The sequence below is a fragment of the Danio rerio genome, chromosome 12, assembly GCF_052040795.2.
Source record: "Danio rerio strain M-AB ecotype USA chromosome 12, GRCz13ab, whole genome shotgun sequence".
NCBI classification, from domain to species: Eukaryota; Metazoa; Chordata; class Actinopteri; order Cypriniformes; family Danionidae; genus Danio; species Danio rerio.
The window spans coordinates 29,763,196-29,779,693 of NC_141032.1; the positions used below are offsets into that span (position 1 = coordinate 29,763,196).

The 16,498-nt window shown below is 37.8% G+C and overlaps 1 protein-coding gene and 1 long non-coding RNA gene across 10 annotated transcripts in view; one reads left to right on the forward strand and one right to left on the reverse strand.

Moving 5' to 3' along the window:
• Positions 1 to 16,498, reverse strand: part of LOC141376814 (uncharacterized) — a 291,281-nt gene that overhangs the window by 183,499 nt on the left and 91,284 nt on the right. The window lies entirely within an intron of this gene.
• meox1 (mesenchyme homeobox 1) lies at positions 434 to 6,955 on the forward strand. The gene is made up of 3 exons (NM_001002450.2): positions 434 to 1,125; positions 4,772 to 4,944; positions 5,571 to 6,955. The coding sequence occupies exons 1-3, from the start codon at positions 660 to 662 to the stop codon at positions 5,691 to 5,693; spliced, it is 762 nt and encodes a 253-aa protein (NP_001002450.2). The 5' UTR covers positions 434 to 659; the 3' UTR covers positions 5,694 to 6,955.

The following is a 16,498-nucleotide window of genomic DNA, read 5'->3' on the forward strand; positions in this document are numbered from 1 at the left end:
CACTACTTAAATCAGGCCTTTCTAACAAGTGTGAGAGAAACTCCACTCCACACATCCATAACACAAACCGCAGAGCACCAGCGTAAAAGAAAGGCACAACCAAAAATGAGCAAATTCCCACCAAAAAAAAAAAAAAAAACATTGAAAATAAGTGTTCTGGGGATATAGATGCAGAAAAAGAGAATCCGGTCAACTTTCCTGTGTGGGTGTTCATTTGATATTTTACAGACAATGTTCCTTTAAAAAGCCAGCACCTGGAAATCCCATTAGATGTGCATATAAAATCCCCCATGATTAATAGTATATGAGGCAGGGCTGGGTTTTGGGGGGCACCAACATGTGGAACCCAGGACTCCTCCTCTGCAAGCTCACGTTACACTCCATAAACTTGCTACTCTTTCCCACCTAAGCGTTTAAAAAGGAGGAGGGATCGCTTGTCAGGAATGTCTCCGAGCTGTGAAAAGAGTGTGTAGAGCTGCGAGTGGATGTAGTGGGTCAGCCTGCACACCAAATGAGAGACTGAGAGCTGATGTGTTATGCCAAGGAAAGGCCGCATCAGGAAGGTCTTTGATTTCCTAGTTGTTCTGCAAAGGAGGCACATGCTGAAGTGGATATTTCCCAACAAGCTGCATCCTTGAGGACTCCACTAATTCTTCAGTATGGAACAGTCAGCCAGCAGTTGCATGCGGAGCCCTCATACGGGTGGCGCTTTATGGGGATGCGTCAGGAGTCCTCATTCGGGTGGCTCCGGAGCCGGGATTCAGCCTTACCAGCAGGCCCCGTTTGCTCTGCACCAGAAGCATGACTTCCTGGCCTACACAGACTTCTCCAGCTCCTGCCTGGTGCCAGCGCCACATGCGTACCCTCGGGAGGACAGACTCTATCCGGAGACGCACAGCGGGTACCAGAGGACAGAGTGGCAGTTCTCTCCATGCGAGCCCAGAGGCAGAGGGCAAGAGCCCTGCCAGGGGGCGGCTGAGGCAGTGGGAGCTGAAATGGACAGTGCAGGGGGAGACAGGCTGGCTGGAGCAGTCACTGGGTGTCTCGAGGGAGACTATTCACCTCAAAGTGTGCCTGCAGTCGACACTGAAAAAAAAAGCTCCAAGCGGAAAAGAGAAGTCACAGGTGAGTCACTGTAGGCAAGAACAAATGAGATATGATGACTGGAGGTATTCAGTCATAGTCATGTGGTTGTTTTTTTTTTTTTTGAGAAATGTGCAAGTTACTTGATATCAAAAATAACATTAGTTGGTTTGAGTAGATCTGGTTGAGAACATCCTTGCTGAGGTTATAGTGAGAATGGTCAATGTTTATTCAAAAAGATTGATGTCATTTCAAACCTGAATGATATTTTTTTTTCTGCAGAGCATTCAATTCTATCAGTCATTAATATTTCTCTATATATTTAAAGTCAATGGGGTCCTAGTGATTTTAATTTTAAGTATTTGTGTTTCACAATAATAATAATAATAATAATAATAATAATAATAATAATAATAAAATAATAATAATAGTTTTAAGGGCATCCACTGTGTAAAACATGTGCTGGGTGAGTTGGTGATTCATTTCGCTGTGTTGACCCCTAATTAATAAAGGGACTAAGCTGAAAAGAAAATGAATTAATGAATTAATAATAATGATAATAATAATAATAATACTAATAATGGTATATATAATAATAATAATAATAATAATAATAATAATAATAATAATAATAATAATAAAGCTGTTGAATGATATGAGGGTAAGTGATGATAGAACTGAATAGAATTAAGTGTCTTTAAATAAGTAATAGACTTTTATTACAGGTATTCTATTTAAAACTCCTCACAGCAAGCGTGCACTAGAAGGATGACCCTTAACATATTGTTTTCTGCATATTATTCTGCTGTTGCTTCCTTCCATTGTTAGAGGCTCTTAGGTAAAGTTCAACTTTAAAGTGTTTGCTATTGTTTTTAAATCACCTTTTTGGCGTTCTGTAATATCTGTGCCATTTTCTCAACCCAAATCGGATTTTCTACAACATTTATTTTGATTATCGAAGATCAGAAATGTTAATGATCAGATTTAATGGTGATGAATGTATTTGAGCTGGAGTTCTATGTGTAATATGTATTATTGATATAAATAAAAATTTGAAGATTCATCTAAATAGAAATTCATGCCAGCATCTTCTGTTTCTAGTATCAGAAATGTACAGAAATTATTGATCTTAAAGTTTTTATTTTTATTATAATTACCTTAATGTCACTGTACTCTCTGTATCAAACTAGTTTAAGCCACCACAACAAAGATTTCAAGACTGAAACTTCCTATTCACTAATTTTACTATCTTAAATGTAGTTTCCGACAAGTCTTACAGTGTCTGGCTGATTATGAAGATTTGATTAAGTCTACATCATTTTAATAATGAACACTAGCCATATTTTCAATTTCACGTTATTCCAGGAGAAGGAAAAGTGAACCTCAGTGTTTGTGGCACATCTGGTGCATTAATTTAATCTCTCAGCCCTGCTGTGGAAACTGAGACACTTTGCTTTTCTGGGATCAGGAAAAATTTCTTAAAGATAAATAACTTTCCCCAATTGTGCTTTCGATTGAATTGGCTAAAACAGCAGGACAATATATAGGTTATGAGCGGCATGTAAAAATGATTAGTTCGAATACATCATCAGGCCCTCTACTATAACAATGCATCCAGGCCTTATAGTCTAATGTGGGGAATAAATATACCCTTTCCTTCTCGAAGTTACCTTAATGTAACCCTACATCACTTGCGGTCGAAACAAGCCAGACCACGTCTGTAATATAACTTGCCTGCGATCCCACTTCTACATTCTTATCCATTGACATTTTCCTGTCGTTAAGCAGTAACAGGATCTCCACCGAACACACTCTCTATTTGACTGGAGAGAAATTCACCATCGTGAAAATATTCATCACTGTGGCTCAGGTTTTCTGTGTGCCTTACTTGTAGAGAAGCTGTATGATGTGTAAATGATGGAACAATACAAGGTGCAAATGTTTTGGCAGAATATGATAATCAAATCTGGTAGTGATTATGTTTTTACTTCATTTTATTTTGTGTTTTTTTACCTGAAATGACAAGCAGACGCTCAATGATTGCTTGAAATTGTAAACAGATGTGAAATTCACTCTAAATGAATTCTGAATCACGAAGGATGTGCTCATCATTTTTTCTTTCCTTCATCACAGGTTTGCTTCAGTTTAGGGAAGTAAAATTATACAGTCTTATTACTGCTCCTCTGTCAAATGTGTGGATTTAAGCTTCATATACTGCATCCTGACCATTTTTAGAAACAAAAAAAGTTTACATAAAACATAAAATGACGCTTGACGACTAATTTTGACTTCATGTAGACAAATGACTTTAGCGCCTTCTACAAAAAAAAAAAGCCAAATGCCCACCAGACACCCCATCGGGGAGAAAGGTCGCTGCTTAAATGTTTATGGGCTTTTGCTGGGGAAATTTATTGGAGTCTGTTTTTTTGGAGCACGCACATACACACAGTGCCAGGTGTTTCTCCCGAACCTGCCACCACCTTTCCATTTACTACCCTCAGCAGTGCATTTAAATGAACAGGACTTTAATGACGATAATAATGCGCTTTCTAAAAGGAACAGAGGCTACAGGTTGCCATATGTGAGAAAATACTTGTCTCACTTTCCCACTCACATCTGGCAGTCCTGTCCATTTCATAGTCTCGCCAGGAACATGAATTCACACACTGACAAATTAAAGTCACGAGAAATTAAAGTTGACAGTATTTGCATCAGCTCTCTTTCAGTGCTACCTGTTCTAATTTATATATAGCACACAAGTGGGTCACAAGGTTGGAATAACTAATTAGACTTAAAGGGGTGGTTCACCCAAAAATGAAAATTCTGTCACCATTTACTCACTCTTTACTTGTTTTAAACTTCTATAAGTTCTTTCTTCTGTTAAACACAAATGAAGATATTTTGAAGAAAGCTGGATCCATTGACTTTCATTTGTTTTTCCAGCAAAAGCCAATGGTTAGGTTTTTTTTCAAAGTATAATCTTCAGTGTTTAACAGAACAACGAAACTGGTTTATAACTACTTAAGGGGGAGTAAATAGTGAGTAATTTTCATATTTTCAACCATCAATCATTTTTACATACAATTACGGGAGTGCGTTTTGAACGAAAATCTATAGGACACGAATTCAGCCAGGCTGATCCAAGTCTTTGTTCTTTTGTTAGCGGATTTAACAATGTTCCGGTGCATTCCTTCCTAAGTTGAGTCCTCTGTGGTCAGCTGTGGGCCCGACAACCCCCAAACTCTCAGCATGCTTTAACTGGGGCTCAAACACCCTGTGATCTGAACTGAGCCCTGTGCAAATGTGTGCCCTGTGTGGCCCACAAAACGCCTTGTAACCGTGTTTTAATGCAGACAGAGTTTTAAACTTAACATGCATGAAAGCACACGCAGCTCCTGGGGGATCCAAACTTCAGCGGTTCCATTGAGTTTATTCTTTTTTATAGGAATAGTCGAAAAGTCATGTCATTCCAAATCTGCATGTCTTCATATTTATTTGATTTTTTTTTATGAGTGGAGAAGAAAATATATTTTGAATAAACTGTTTTTGTCAGTTCAGGTACAGTAAGTATAGGGTTTTAAGCAACACTGATTCCTATTGGCTGTACACTTTTAAATAACATTATTGTCGTTGTCTTCCACAAAATTTTAATTTTAATGTTCATATGACTTTCCTTTGCATCCTCTAGATATTCAGGACTCGAGCTTCAAGGCAGACTCGAACTGCAAGGCTAGAAAGGAACGAACGGCTTTTACCAAAGAGCAACTCCGAGAGCTGGAAGCCGAGTTCACCCACCACAACTACTTGACTCGTCTTCGCCGCTACGAGATCGCAGTCAACCTTGACCTCACTGAGAGACAGGTACAATAGATGCTTCCACTCATTCAAGTGGTATTTTAGTCTGAAAACTGCCAAGAAAACACTCATCCGTCAAGTCTAAATGAGTCTGTGTGAAATATGATTGACAATACCAATGCAGAGCCATCATCCCATCAATCCTTGACTTCGCCCTTCAGAGATTTTGGACTAGTCTGTTTTTTTTTTATTTTAAGTTAAGCTCAGACCACACTTAGCTTGGTCCTTGATGGTTTTCCCAGGCCTGAGTCCCAAGCACATGCCAGATCCCAGCACAACTCTGGGCTTCTCCCGAATCCCATTGCAACTCTTTCTCCATTTTTTCCGATGCATCCTACATATTTTGGCCGCCTGCCACCCTTTGCTTTCAAAATGAGTGGCAGACCGATTCAGTCAAGGAGCATGTAAAAATAGTGTGGGAACAGATGGTCCATGTTCCTGTGTTTCCACGGGGAGAAAGGGATGCACAGGGGTCACAGACTTGCTTTCCTCAGAGCCTAGCCGTCAGAAATAATGTCACAAATCTCTTGATTTGTTGGCCGCAGAATGATTTCAAATCACTCAAGAGAGTGCACATTTATTCTCGAAATCATTTCCAGACAGTTTTAATGCATCATCTTTTTCATTCACAGGTGAAAGTGTGGTTTCAAAACAGACGGATGAAGTGGAAGAGAGTGAAAGGAGGACAGCCCGCATCTCCTCACGACCTTGAAGCAGATGAGCTGGACTCGGCCGCTTCGCCCAGCTCTGAGTGAAAACCCAATCTAGACATTTGCTCATATTTACAGTCACCCCGGCCAAATGCAGTGTCCAATTTTTCACTTGTCCTTCCACGTATCCTGTTTCACTGCTTCGTGGACAAAAGCGTCCGTGCTTCCTGTTGCTCTCTTCACTCAGATGACTAATTATCAACAGAGTTTCAACAGCTTGGAAGCACCATCCACTTTCAGTCCACATGTTTCACTTTCATTCATAAACAGATCGAGTGAAATCAGAGGCCTATAAAAACTCAATTACTCACGTGTAAAAACAATTTATATTAACTGTTCAAGCCCTGGTTTAATAGCTTTGACCTCCAGCCATGACGGCATGATGTAGGTCTTTTACACTGTGGTGGTGGTGCCTGAAGCCTGATCAGAACCACCTGTGAAGCTCTACAAACAGACGGACGGTTTCAGGATCACACCAAACCACTAGAGCATCGATATTGTGTCTTTATTTTTAGCCTAAATTGTGTTTTCAGGTTAGAAAAAAAAAAGCTTTCTTGAATTTCTTCCAATTTTGTACTTCTCTTTTTTTTATATAAAACTAATAAAGCAGAGATGTTGCATAAAATGAGAAAAAAATAAATTTTTTAAAAACTGATTTAAAGAAAAGATTTCTGCTTTTATTTAAACTGGAAAACAAACACTGTTATACTGAACTGGTGTGAAGGTAAAATTATGGGAAAGTAAATGATAATAATGTAAACTTTGTTAGCTCAAATCACTTGTGTGTGCTTTTAAACTATGTGATATTTAAACTATGTTTGCACAATGCAAATTCTGTTATCATTTATGGTGAATTTACACTGCACCATCTAAAAAGTGAAGCCTGAATTAGTCCATGGAGGCTGGCTGCAGTATAGGTCAAAAACCTCACCTACTGTATGTAAATGAATGTGAATAAATTGTATATAGTGTATGTGTGTGAGTGAGTGTGTATAAGTGTTTCCCAGTGTTGGGTTGCGGCTGGATGGGCATTCACTGCGTAAAACATATGCTGGATAAGTTGCTGATTTATTTCATTGTGGTGACCCCTGATTAATAAAGGGACTACGCCGAAAAGAAAAAAAAAGAATGAATAAGGGTGTGATGAGATCTCATATGACAAGATTTCTCGTCAAGGTGAAAAGTCTCTTGAGTTGTGATGTCATGATGAACCATAAGAGTGAATTTAGCATTGAAGATTGGCGGTAGGATTAGATTCAAACCTCAAATCAAGCCTAAATAAAAGACGGTTATATATTTTCCAGTTATATATTTCATTATTGAAGATTCAATGTGTAAAAATCTCATCTTGTTCTCTTGAACTCAATTTCAATCACGAGTCTCGTTTCATCATGGAGTAAGCATCTCAACACACCCCTAAATTCCATGCATGCACACACACATACACAAAACTGTCTGTCTATCTAAAGTCACTTTTGCTCTTTATTATATTTGAACTAAATCACTAAACTAAAACTATTTCACTAAAAGTCAACAGCAAATTTATTGAAAATTATTAAAACTGGATTAAATATGCTTGTGAAATAGTTTGAGTTTGCATTGAACTGTTCATTAACAATCAATGTTAAGGGATTTTTTTATGCAGTTTAGATAAATAAATGGATATTTTCACTTTTCTACAGTGGAAGTAGAGATGTGATGTTCGTCCTTTTAAAACAGTCTATGTCACACATACATGCCAACCAACCGCAAAAAAATGCTTTGATGGGCTTTAGTCAGATCACTGTGTTATTCATGTCTGTGCTGGCTGCTGCCAATTAAATGTTTTAATTGCCATTTTTGTTATGAAATGTTTGAAAAGTGATAATGCATTATCTGATTATTTGATCAGTGCCTTTAAGGGATAATTCACCCAAATAAGGTGAACCCGTACTTCACTCAACCTCAGGTAATACACAATGCAGTTTGTTTTTGGGCTGAAATCGTCATCCTTTGTGATTCACAAAATCAAGTCAGACACAGATACCAGCATTTTGAAGGTTGAAAATACATACACAGGCAAAACTAAATTAATATGTGGCTCCTGATGATACAATGAGGTCATATAAGGTCAAACTTACTTATATTTATTACCACATTTCCTTTAATCCACAGCCTCAGCAAATTAGTTACATGTATTAATTTAGTTTTAAGTGACTCTCAAAGTACCTGTAGCTGTTTCAGTTCTACCAGAGAAAAACAAATCACCTGTCTAGGATGTGAGTGAGTAACATTTTAATGTCTATCCCTTTAAATGTTATGATATTCCTTCCGAATGGTTTCATAAAAGTGCAGTGTTAGGGATCAGATCTACTTTTGGCCGCAGAATTTTGACGGAAGCATCTGGATGGGCCTGAAAATTGATTTCGACCAGAACTCAGACTGAACGGCCCACGTGGGGGCCACTCAGTCGCACCAGAAGTCTGGAGAGTGACTGCCGGTGTATTGCTGTGGAGAATAATAGGTGGGTAGGAGTGAAAAGATGACTTCTCAAGTGCAGGATGTTGTTGTAGCAGGTAGCCAGTCATCCAATTTCCTGCTTCCCAAAGAAAATAGCGGTAAAGCATGCAGGGTCCAGGGACGCACAATGGTGGGCCTATACTCTGGCTGGTCTGTCAGCCAAACAAAGACTGGAGAGGTGAGTGGCCTGTGAGGTGGACCGGCCGGCGCAGGAATAATTCCATACACACCCATGATGGGGTTAAGACCCACAGTTCTGCTGACCTGGAGCTTGCTTTCCAACATTACATGCACTATTATTGCTTTGCTAGTAATCACTATGAAAATAAGCCATGTGTATAAACCTAATTATGATATTAGAGCTGCTAATAAAAGCACACTGCATTGGTCCATTTGCACCAGTGACGTTTGCTAAAATAAACACAGTAGGGGATTTATTCTTCAAGACACATGCGCGTGCGTGCTATTTAAACAGAACCGTGCCATTTTGTTTAATTTCGGCCTCCAAAAAAATAGCTTGTTAAGTAACGTGAGCTCGAGCACTCACACTCGGTGACTTCATTCAGGCGAGGACTCTCTAGGGGTAAAACGGAGAGAGGAAACGAGAGAAAGAGAGACAGATGGTGGAGAAGTCTGGCCTACCGAACAGGATGAATGCTTACATCTCAGACTGACAGTTAACTAAAGAAACCAGAAGAAAAAGCAGCTCCGCTTCATCATTCTGCAGCTCTGCTCACAGTGATAGATGGAGACATTTTTAAGTAGTTTGTCAGTTTGACTTTTTGATAAAGAGATGCGCATTTGTTTGGATGGTGCAACAGTTTTGGAGCATTCGGCCTCAAAGTTTGATTCAGATAAAGTTGGAGAAGTACATAAAGAGGCTGGAGATGTTTGGCACCCAGAGCGAGTGTTTTGTGGGGGGTTTGATGGATCGCCGGAGGTGTGCAGGTCAGATCTATGAGACGGCTGCAGAATTAAAGCGTGGCTTGCAGGCTTTGCTTCAGTGCTGTGGTCCATCTGTATGGTGTTATTGTTTACCGAGGCAACATTTCACTCTGACATCAAAGCTTCATGACCCTTCACACAGCTCAGCTATGCAACCACAAGCCACGGAAAAGCATATTTAGATCATTTTCATAGCATAAATAAAAAGAGTAAACAAAAAAACCTAAAACATAAACTTATTGCTGACTTCTATTCTACAAAATAAAAGAGTCAAGGTCTTATGGGAGTAGTTAATCATCTATTTTGTTTGACATTAATAAATTGGCATAACATCAAATGTGGTGTCTTGTCTTTTAGATATATCATAGCATGTTAAAATACTATTCATGACATGAATAAATTCTTCCATAGCAGATGCTTTTTTGAATGACCACATAAAATATCTGTAACAATTATTTCGGTAACACTTTAAAATAATAGTCCATTAATTAATGTTAGTTAATGCATTTACTAACATTAAGTATGAATAATCTTGTAAAGTCTTGTCAAGACTAGTGAGTAGTGAGTATTACGCAGTAAAAAGCTGATGCATTTAGGTGTAATTTGTGGATGTGTGTGAACATAACATTCTGTAGTGCATGTAGCTGTTCATAACATCATAAGATGTTAATATTAGGTTAGATTTAGGTTGTGATGTCAGGTGACCAAAATTCAATATCTAGCCAGCCTTTAAGGACAATATTATTTTGATGTCCAATAACGACGTCAAATGACATTGATATTTAGTTCATAGAAAGTTACCAAAATTCAACATTGAACCAACATTTTAAACCAATGTCACATTGATTTCAAATACTGATATTTATTTATCAGGTATGGCAACCAAAATCCAACGTCTGACAGATGTCATAGTGGTAACATCCACACAACGTCAAGCTGTAACATCATTAGACGTTGATATTTGGTCGATTTTAGGTTGGGAGTTGGACATTGGCCTGACGTTGAGTGACGTCAACCTGATTTGCATTTCAAAACAAAATGCAACATCACCAATATAGGGGTACAACTTCAATCTGACGTCATGTGTCTGCTGGTTGTTTAAGGCCAATTCGGTCATCATACAGTAAATATCCGTCTTCTTCTCATCAGTGGCATACATCTAAACAGTCTCTGGGTCATTCATTCATTTTCTTTTCGGCTTAGTCCCTTTATTAATCCGGGGTCGCCACAGCGGAATGAATCATCAACTTATCCAGCACATGTTTTACGCAACGCATGTCCTTCTAGCCGCAACACATCTCTGGGAAACATCTATACTCATACACTACGGACAAATTAGCCTACCCAATTCACCTGTACCGCATGTCTTTGGACTGTGGAGGAAACCGTAGCACACAGAGGAAACGCAGGGAGAACATGCAAACTCCTCACAGAAATGCCAACTGACCCAGCCGAGGCTCTAACCAGCGACCTTCTTGCTGTAAGGCAACAGCACTACCTACTGCGCCACTGCGTCGCCTAGTCTCTAGATCAATGCGTATTAAAAAATTTGTACATCTTCTTGAACACTTTTAATGCTTCCAAAAAGTTTGCTGCAATTATAAATTGTAAGATGTAAGATTATAAATACCTCTTTACTTCTATGTTTGATTTGATTGGACAGAAATCACAGGACTGAATTTTTTAACCCCATAGACAAGAAAAAATAAGTAGTGACTGCAGATTGAAGGAAAGTAGTGGAGTGAAAGTACCAATACTGCAATAAAAATGAACTCAAGGGAAAGTAAAATTACACACTTTGAAAATTACTTAGTAAATTACAAAAAAAACTACACTATTACAGTAATTTGAGTACTTGTAGTTTGTTACTTTACACCATTGATTATTGATAAACTAACCTAAACTAAAATAAAATCTAAAAATAAATCATGCATAATCTCTCTCCTGTTTAGAACAGGAGACTGCTAACATAAAAATAAATAAATAAATAAATAAATAAAAAAAAGAAAAAAAAAAAAAAAAAAAAGAAAATCTCTGCTAATTTCTTTTAGTCAAAAACGACCAGTTACTGGAATAAATCTTTAAAAATTTAGCCTTTAGTCACACAGCAGTTCAGAAGCTCAGGATGACTGGACTCCATCAAGCCACTGGACCTTGACACAACACAATAAAGCAAGCCTGCAGTTCTTCTTTTTTTCATTACCCTAGACATATCCATCTCTACACAACTGTCTCAAGACAACCTGCAAATTTACTCCACTTTCTGTCTGCACAGAACTGTCTGATTTCAGCTCCCTTTTCCAGGGAAGAAACTGCAGGGAAGGAGGGGAGGAAGAAACAGAGGAAATGTGTGATCGCTTCCGCACATCCTCCCAAGACAGTGCTTCACTGCAGAGGAAAAACTGCAAGAAAAATGCATGTGTATTGCACATTCAGGTGTGTGTGAGTGTGTGTATGTGTATGTGAGAATCCTCTGAAGCAGCTTCTATTTAGAGGATGTGGTCAGTGAAGATCCGCGCCCCCCAAAAGCCTCTGTAATGATTAGTGATCCCCTCAGGAGGAATAAATCTCACAGTTTCATTGCACAATCATTCAAGATGGGCCAGAGTCGCGCAGCACAGTTTTAAATTATGCAGGACTTCCTGCCATGTTCCTCTGACAGCTCTTACAACCCAAAGTTAAGAGAAAATTTTGTTCGAATCTACTAAAAATAATCTCTTTTGTTGTTTGTCAGTAGACTGACCTGTTTTTCCATGGCTGAAGTAAAGAAAAAAGACAGGACCAGGCAAAAGCGCACCATAAGGAATCTAGAATGGAAAATGTAAATCCTTGCCTGACATATATATATATTAAAAACAGTAAACTGTGAAACCATTTTGTTAAAAAGCAGAACATTTTTATCTACTTTTTATTAACCCTTGCTATTAAATTATGAAAAAAAGACCTAACACATTCTGCAATTTTCTTTAAGCAATATTTTAATTGATGTATTTATTTATCTATTTAAATAAGAAGATTTTTTGTTGAAAACAGTGCAACCAGTCAACTGCTACCGGCACTTTATTTGACACTACCGGTCAAAAGCTTGGTGTCAGTTTTTTTTAAGGTTTTTTTTTTTCTTTAAAGAAAATCATTCTGTTCATCAAGGCATGTTTTTTTTTTTTTTTTTGATAGTCTACAGAACAAACCATCATTATACAATATCTTGCCTAATTACCCTAACCTTCCTAGTTAACCATATTAAGTTGAGGCTTTAAACAGAAATTGGGGGAAAAATAAACAAGGGGGCTAATAATTCAGGGGGACTAATAATTCTGACTTCAACTGTACATATACATCCACACACACAAAGCAAAAAGAGCATGTGTGGGTCGTGATGATCCACTGATGTCTTTATATGAACAATAATAATAAAAAAAACTTTATACTAATTTGATATAAGGTGACTTACATTTAAGATACAAAAGTGTTCTGAATCTACTCTATTTTAGCTGACTAGTTAAAATTTTTAAATAGTTAAAAATAATCATAAATTCTGTCCTAAATAGCACTGTATCTACATCAGGGGTTCTTAATCTCTGTGCTGGAGGTCTAGTGTCGATTTTAGTTTCAAGCCCCAGACACACCTAGGCAAGCTAATCATCTTATTTGGCTTTCTAGAAACATTCTTACAGGTGTGTTGAGGCAAGTTGGAGCTAAAATCTGCAGGACACAGGATCTCCAGGGCTGAGTTTGAGAACCCCTGTTACTGACCTTATTCTTCGCATATGAGCGGGCGCAGCCGTTTGAATCGCTTTGGCTTGAGACATCTGGTCCCATTCACTTTCATTCATTTAAAAACAGCTTATTACGTTGCTTGATGTTGCAAACTAATATTTTCTTATTATATTATTCTGCTTTGTCTGTATTGTCATGAACACACTTGTTTGTAGAGCAAGTAGTCTGTTTTTTTTTTTGGCGTTTATTATTCCTAGCCCTTTTTCCTATAAGCAACTGAATTGGTAGTTCTAAAACAATCACAAGCGCACTTCCGCATTGAAGAATAATGTCAATACAAAATGTACTAATGCTCTTGTACACACAACTATGTAGTGTATGAGTTTAGTGTCATTCCAAAGAGAACACAACATTAAACTAAATAGAAATTCAAACCATTTCCAAAACGCTGTTTAACGGTTGCCAAATTAATGAAATAAACAACCAAACTACCAAATAGCACCTCTCATAATGAGTACAACCACGATAACCATTAGTGACAAAAACCACTTTGATGGGAGTTTTCAGGTATTTAAAGTGGACTTACTCTTGTTAATTAAACATGCACCTGAACAAAAACAGCCATGTTTGTTTATCAATGAATCTGCCATTTAAAATGTAGTGTTTAGAATATTCACTGACTGAATTCCAGAATAAATCTGCCTTTTTTTTCTTTTTCTTTTTTTTACGAATAGATGATTCATTGACAAAGACAGTCGCTGTTTCTCAATATGCCTTCTTTAGCTTTCTTGTGTCGTAAAGTCATAATCAACCAAAGTTCAATTATAAAACATAAGACCGCAAGAACGGAGGACATGTGAAAGTTCTCGTATGTGTTCTTGATATCGAGGATGCATCGATGTAGACTTGAGTGCCAAACTCGCCCTAGAAGTCCCAGAAGTCATTGCTGCTGAATAAAGGAGGTGCAGCACAGCATTTTATATAAATTCATTATTAAAGTTCAGAGATATAACTTATTTGTCTCAGGAGTTTCCCTAAATGAAACAGCGAAAGTAAACATGAACATGAAAATCTTAATAAAGGCATAAACACATTAAGGGTGTTTATTTGCTGAAATTCACATTAAAATCTGTTTTATTTATATTGTGCAATGTATATTTGTAAGGTGTTTCTGCATAGTATATATTATGAAAAGGGGGAAAACATTGCTGTACGAATGCTGTGATCTGTTAAAAACGTGTGAAGGTCACAAGACCAACAGGAAGAATGCAGCATCTCATTTCTCACAGGACATGTTCTCTGTTTTAGCGGTCTCCTCAGTTCGTTCTTCTGAGTTAACTTGGCAAAACCACTCTCCACAAGAACACAAGTCCGTTCTCAGCGTTCTTGGAATTGAGAAACAGCCAGTAACTTATTGCTAGCATCTGCCATTTCCCCCCTAAAAGATCATGTAAATGATCCAATCATTTCAATTCTCTACATTCCTTTAGACCAATCATTACACTTTATAATAATACCTCAAAATATCACCATGAGTATGCATGTATTAATTCTGTTTTGCCTGTATATGTTTTTTAAACTCTCAAAGTGCTAGTAGACCCGGACCTGCAATATAATAATCACCAAAGACCACAGTTTCAGCTAAAAAAACTTCCTTAACATTCTACTGCAGAAAAAAAACACCTGCATCTTTAATCTGTTGGGGGCAACTAAAATTACAGCAAGTTTTCAGTTTTGGGTGAACTATTCCATGATTTGAATGATCCATCAGTAACAAATAACTATGCATACATGACCCAACGTCAAGCAAAATGGTCTCTATCCATCAACTTCTTTTTTTTCTCCATTTACCTCCCTCTGTCTCTTTCTCTCAAAGGAGCCTCAACCTCCAGACAGGCCCCCACCAAACAAAAGAAGTCTTGTCTGATAGTTTCATCTGATCCCGTATCTGCCACAGCAGTTTAATACCCAATACAATTGCTGCTGGCAGCTGAAGGTGCTGCCCCTGTGAGAGACTGAGATCAGTGAAGCACAGCCGCCAGGATCTGCTGCTCTCAACAAAAGAGCCTCTTACTGTAGCACAGACTGCGTGATCAATAAAACTTATTACCTCATTTTTTATTGTCTCCAGTAAAGATGGTGCGGGATCAACTGGTACATTTTTCAAGAGCCTGATAGATTAGGAGACATACATGTGTTTCAACATTTTCCACATTCCTCTTTAAAATGATTGCTGTTTTATTCTAGGTGTACATCTGGTGCTATTAAGTTCACCGCTGAAAGAACTAAAGGTGAAGTTGATTTTTAAAAAAGATTCTTTTTTAAAATATCTCTTCATGCATGACATTTAAATGTTTTTTTTTTATATCAAACTTAAAACTTAGCATTATATTTATAAATGTTAAACATATTTATATTAAACTTTTATTGGAAAAAAAAACATACACATAAGGCTTTTTAAAGGATTAACAAAGTGAATTTACAAAAGTGCATAACATAAACATTCGTTTAAGCAGATAAAGAGTATTTGTTTTTACATCTGTTCAATATCTTTGGGTTCTGTTATATTCATATTCTTCCATAAAATTCACTTTAATGACTATTATTCCACATTCAATTCTGCGTTTGTTTATTTATTTATTTTTCAACCCAGGCTGATTGTGAAAATGTACCGCTATATACATTTCTAAAGAGCGGCAAATATCTCCCAGGAGGTATTTCTCTAGCAAGTGTCATTCGCGCCTGCTGTTCTCGTGTAAATCAACTAGAGGCCGCTGTCCATTGACTGTCGACTAACTGACTCACTGATCGACTGACCCACCCTCCTTTTTCCCTAAACCCAACCAAAAGTGTTCTGACACACCCTTAATGCTTTTGTGCCCTGCGCTTGGGTCTTTGCGCCTAGATCCTCAAAATAGCGCCCTGTATGTTTATATTTTAAAATATTTATTTATGTAATTATTAATTTTCATTCATTTACATTTATTTAGTCATTTAGCAGACGCTTTTATCCAAAGCGACTTACAAATGAGGACAAGGAAGCAATTTACACAACTATAAGAGCAACAATGAATAAGTGCTGTAGGCAAGTTTCAGGTGTGTAAAGTCTAAGAAGGAAAGCATTAGTAATTTTTTATTTTTTTTTGTAGTTAGTTGAGGAGTCAGAGAGGTAGTTGCATATTAGTAAGGAAAGTGGAGACTAAATAGTTGAGTTTTTAGTCGCTTTTTGAAGACAGCGAGTGACTCTGCCATTCTGATGCAGTTAGGGAGTTCATTCCACCAACTGGGCAGATTGAGTGCAAGCGTTCGGGAAAGTGTTTTCTTTTCTCTTTGGGATGGAACCACGAGGCGACGTTCATTCACAGAACGCAAGTTTCTGGAGGGCCTATAAATCCGCAGAAGTGAGTGCAGCCAGAAATCGCTTTGTAAGCAAACATCAGTGGTTTGAATTTGATGCGAGCAGCAACTGGCAGCCAGTGCAAACGAATGAGTAGCGGAGTGACATGTGCTCTTTTAGGTTCGTTAAAGACCACTCGTGCTGCTGCATTCTGAAGCATCTGAAGAGGTTTAATAGAGTTAGCTGGGAGCCCGGCTAGTAGAGAGTTGCAATAGTCCAGTCTGGAAAGAACAAGAGCTTGAACAAGGAGTTTAGCTGCATGTTCAGATAGGAAGGGTCGGATCTTTCTGAT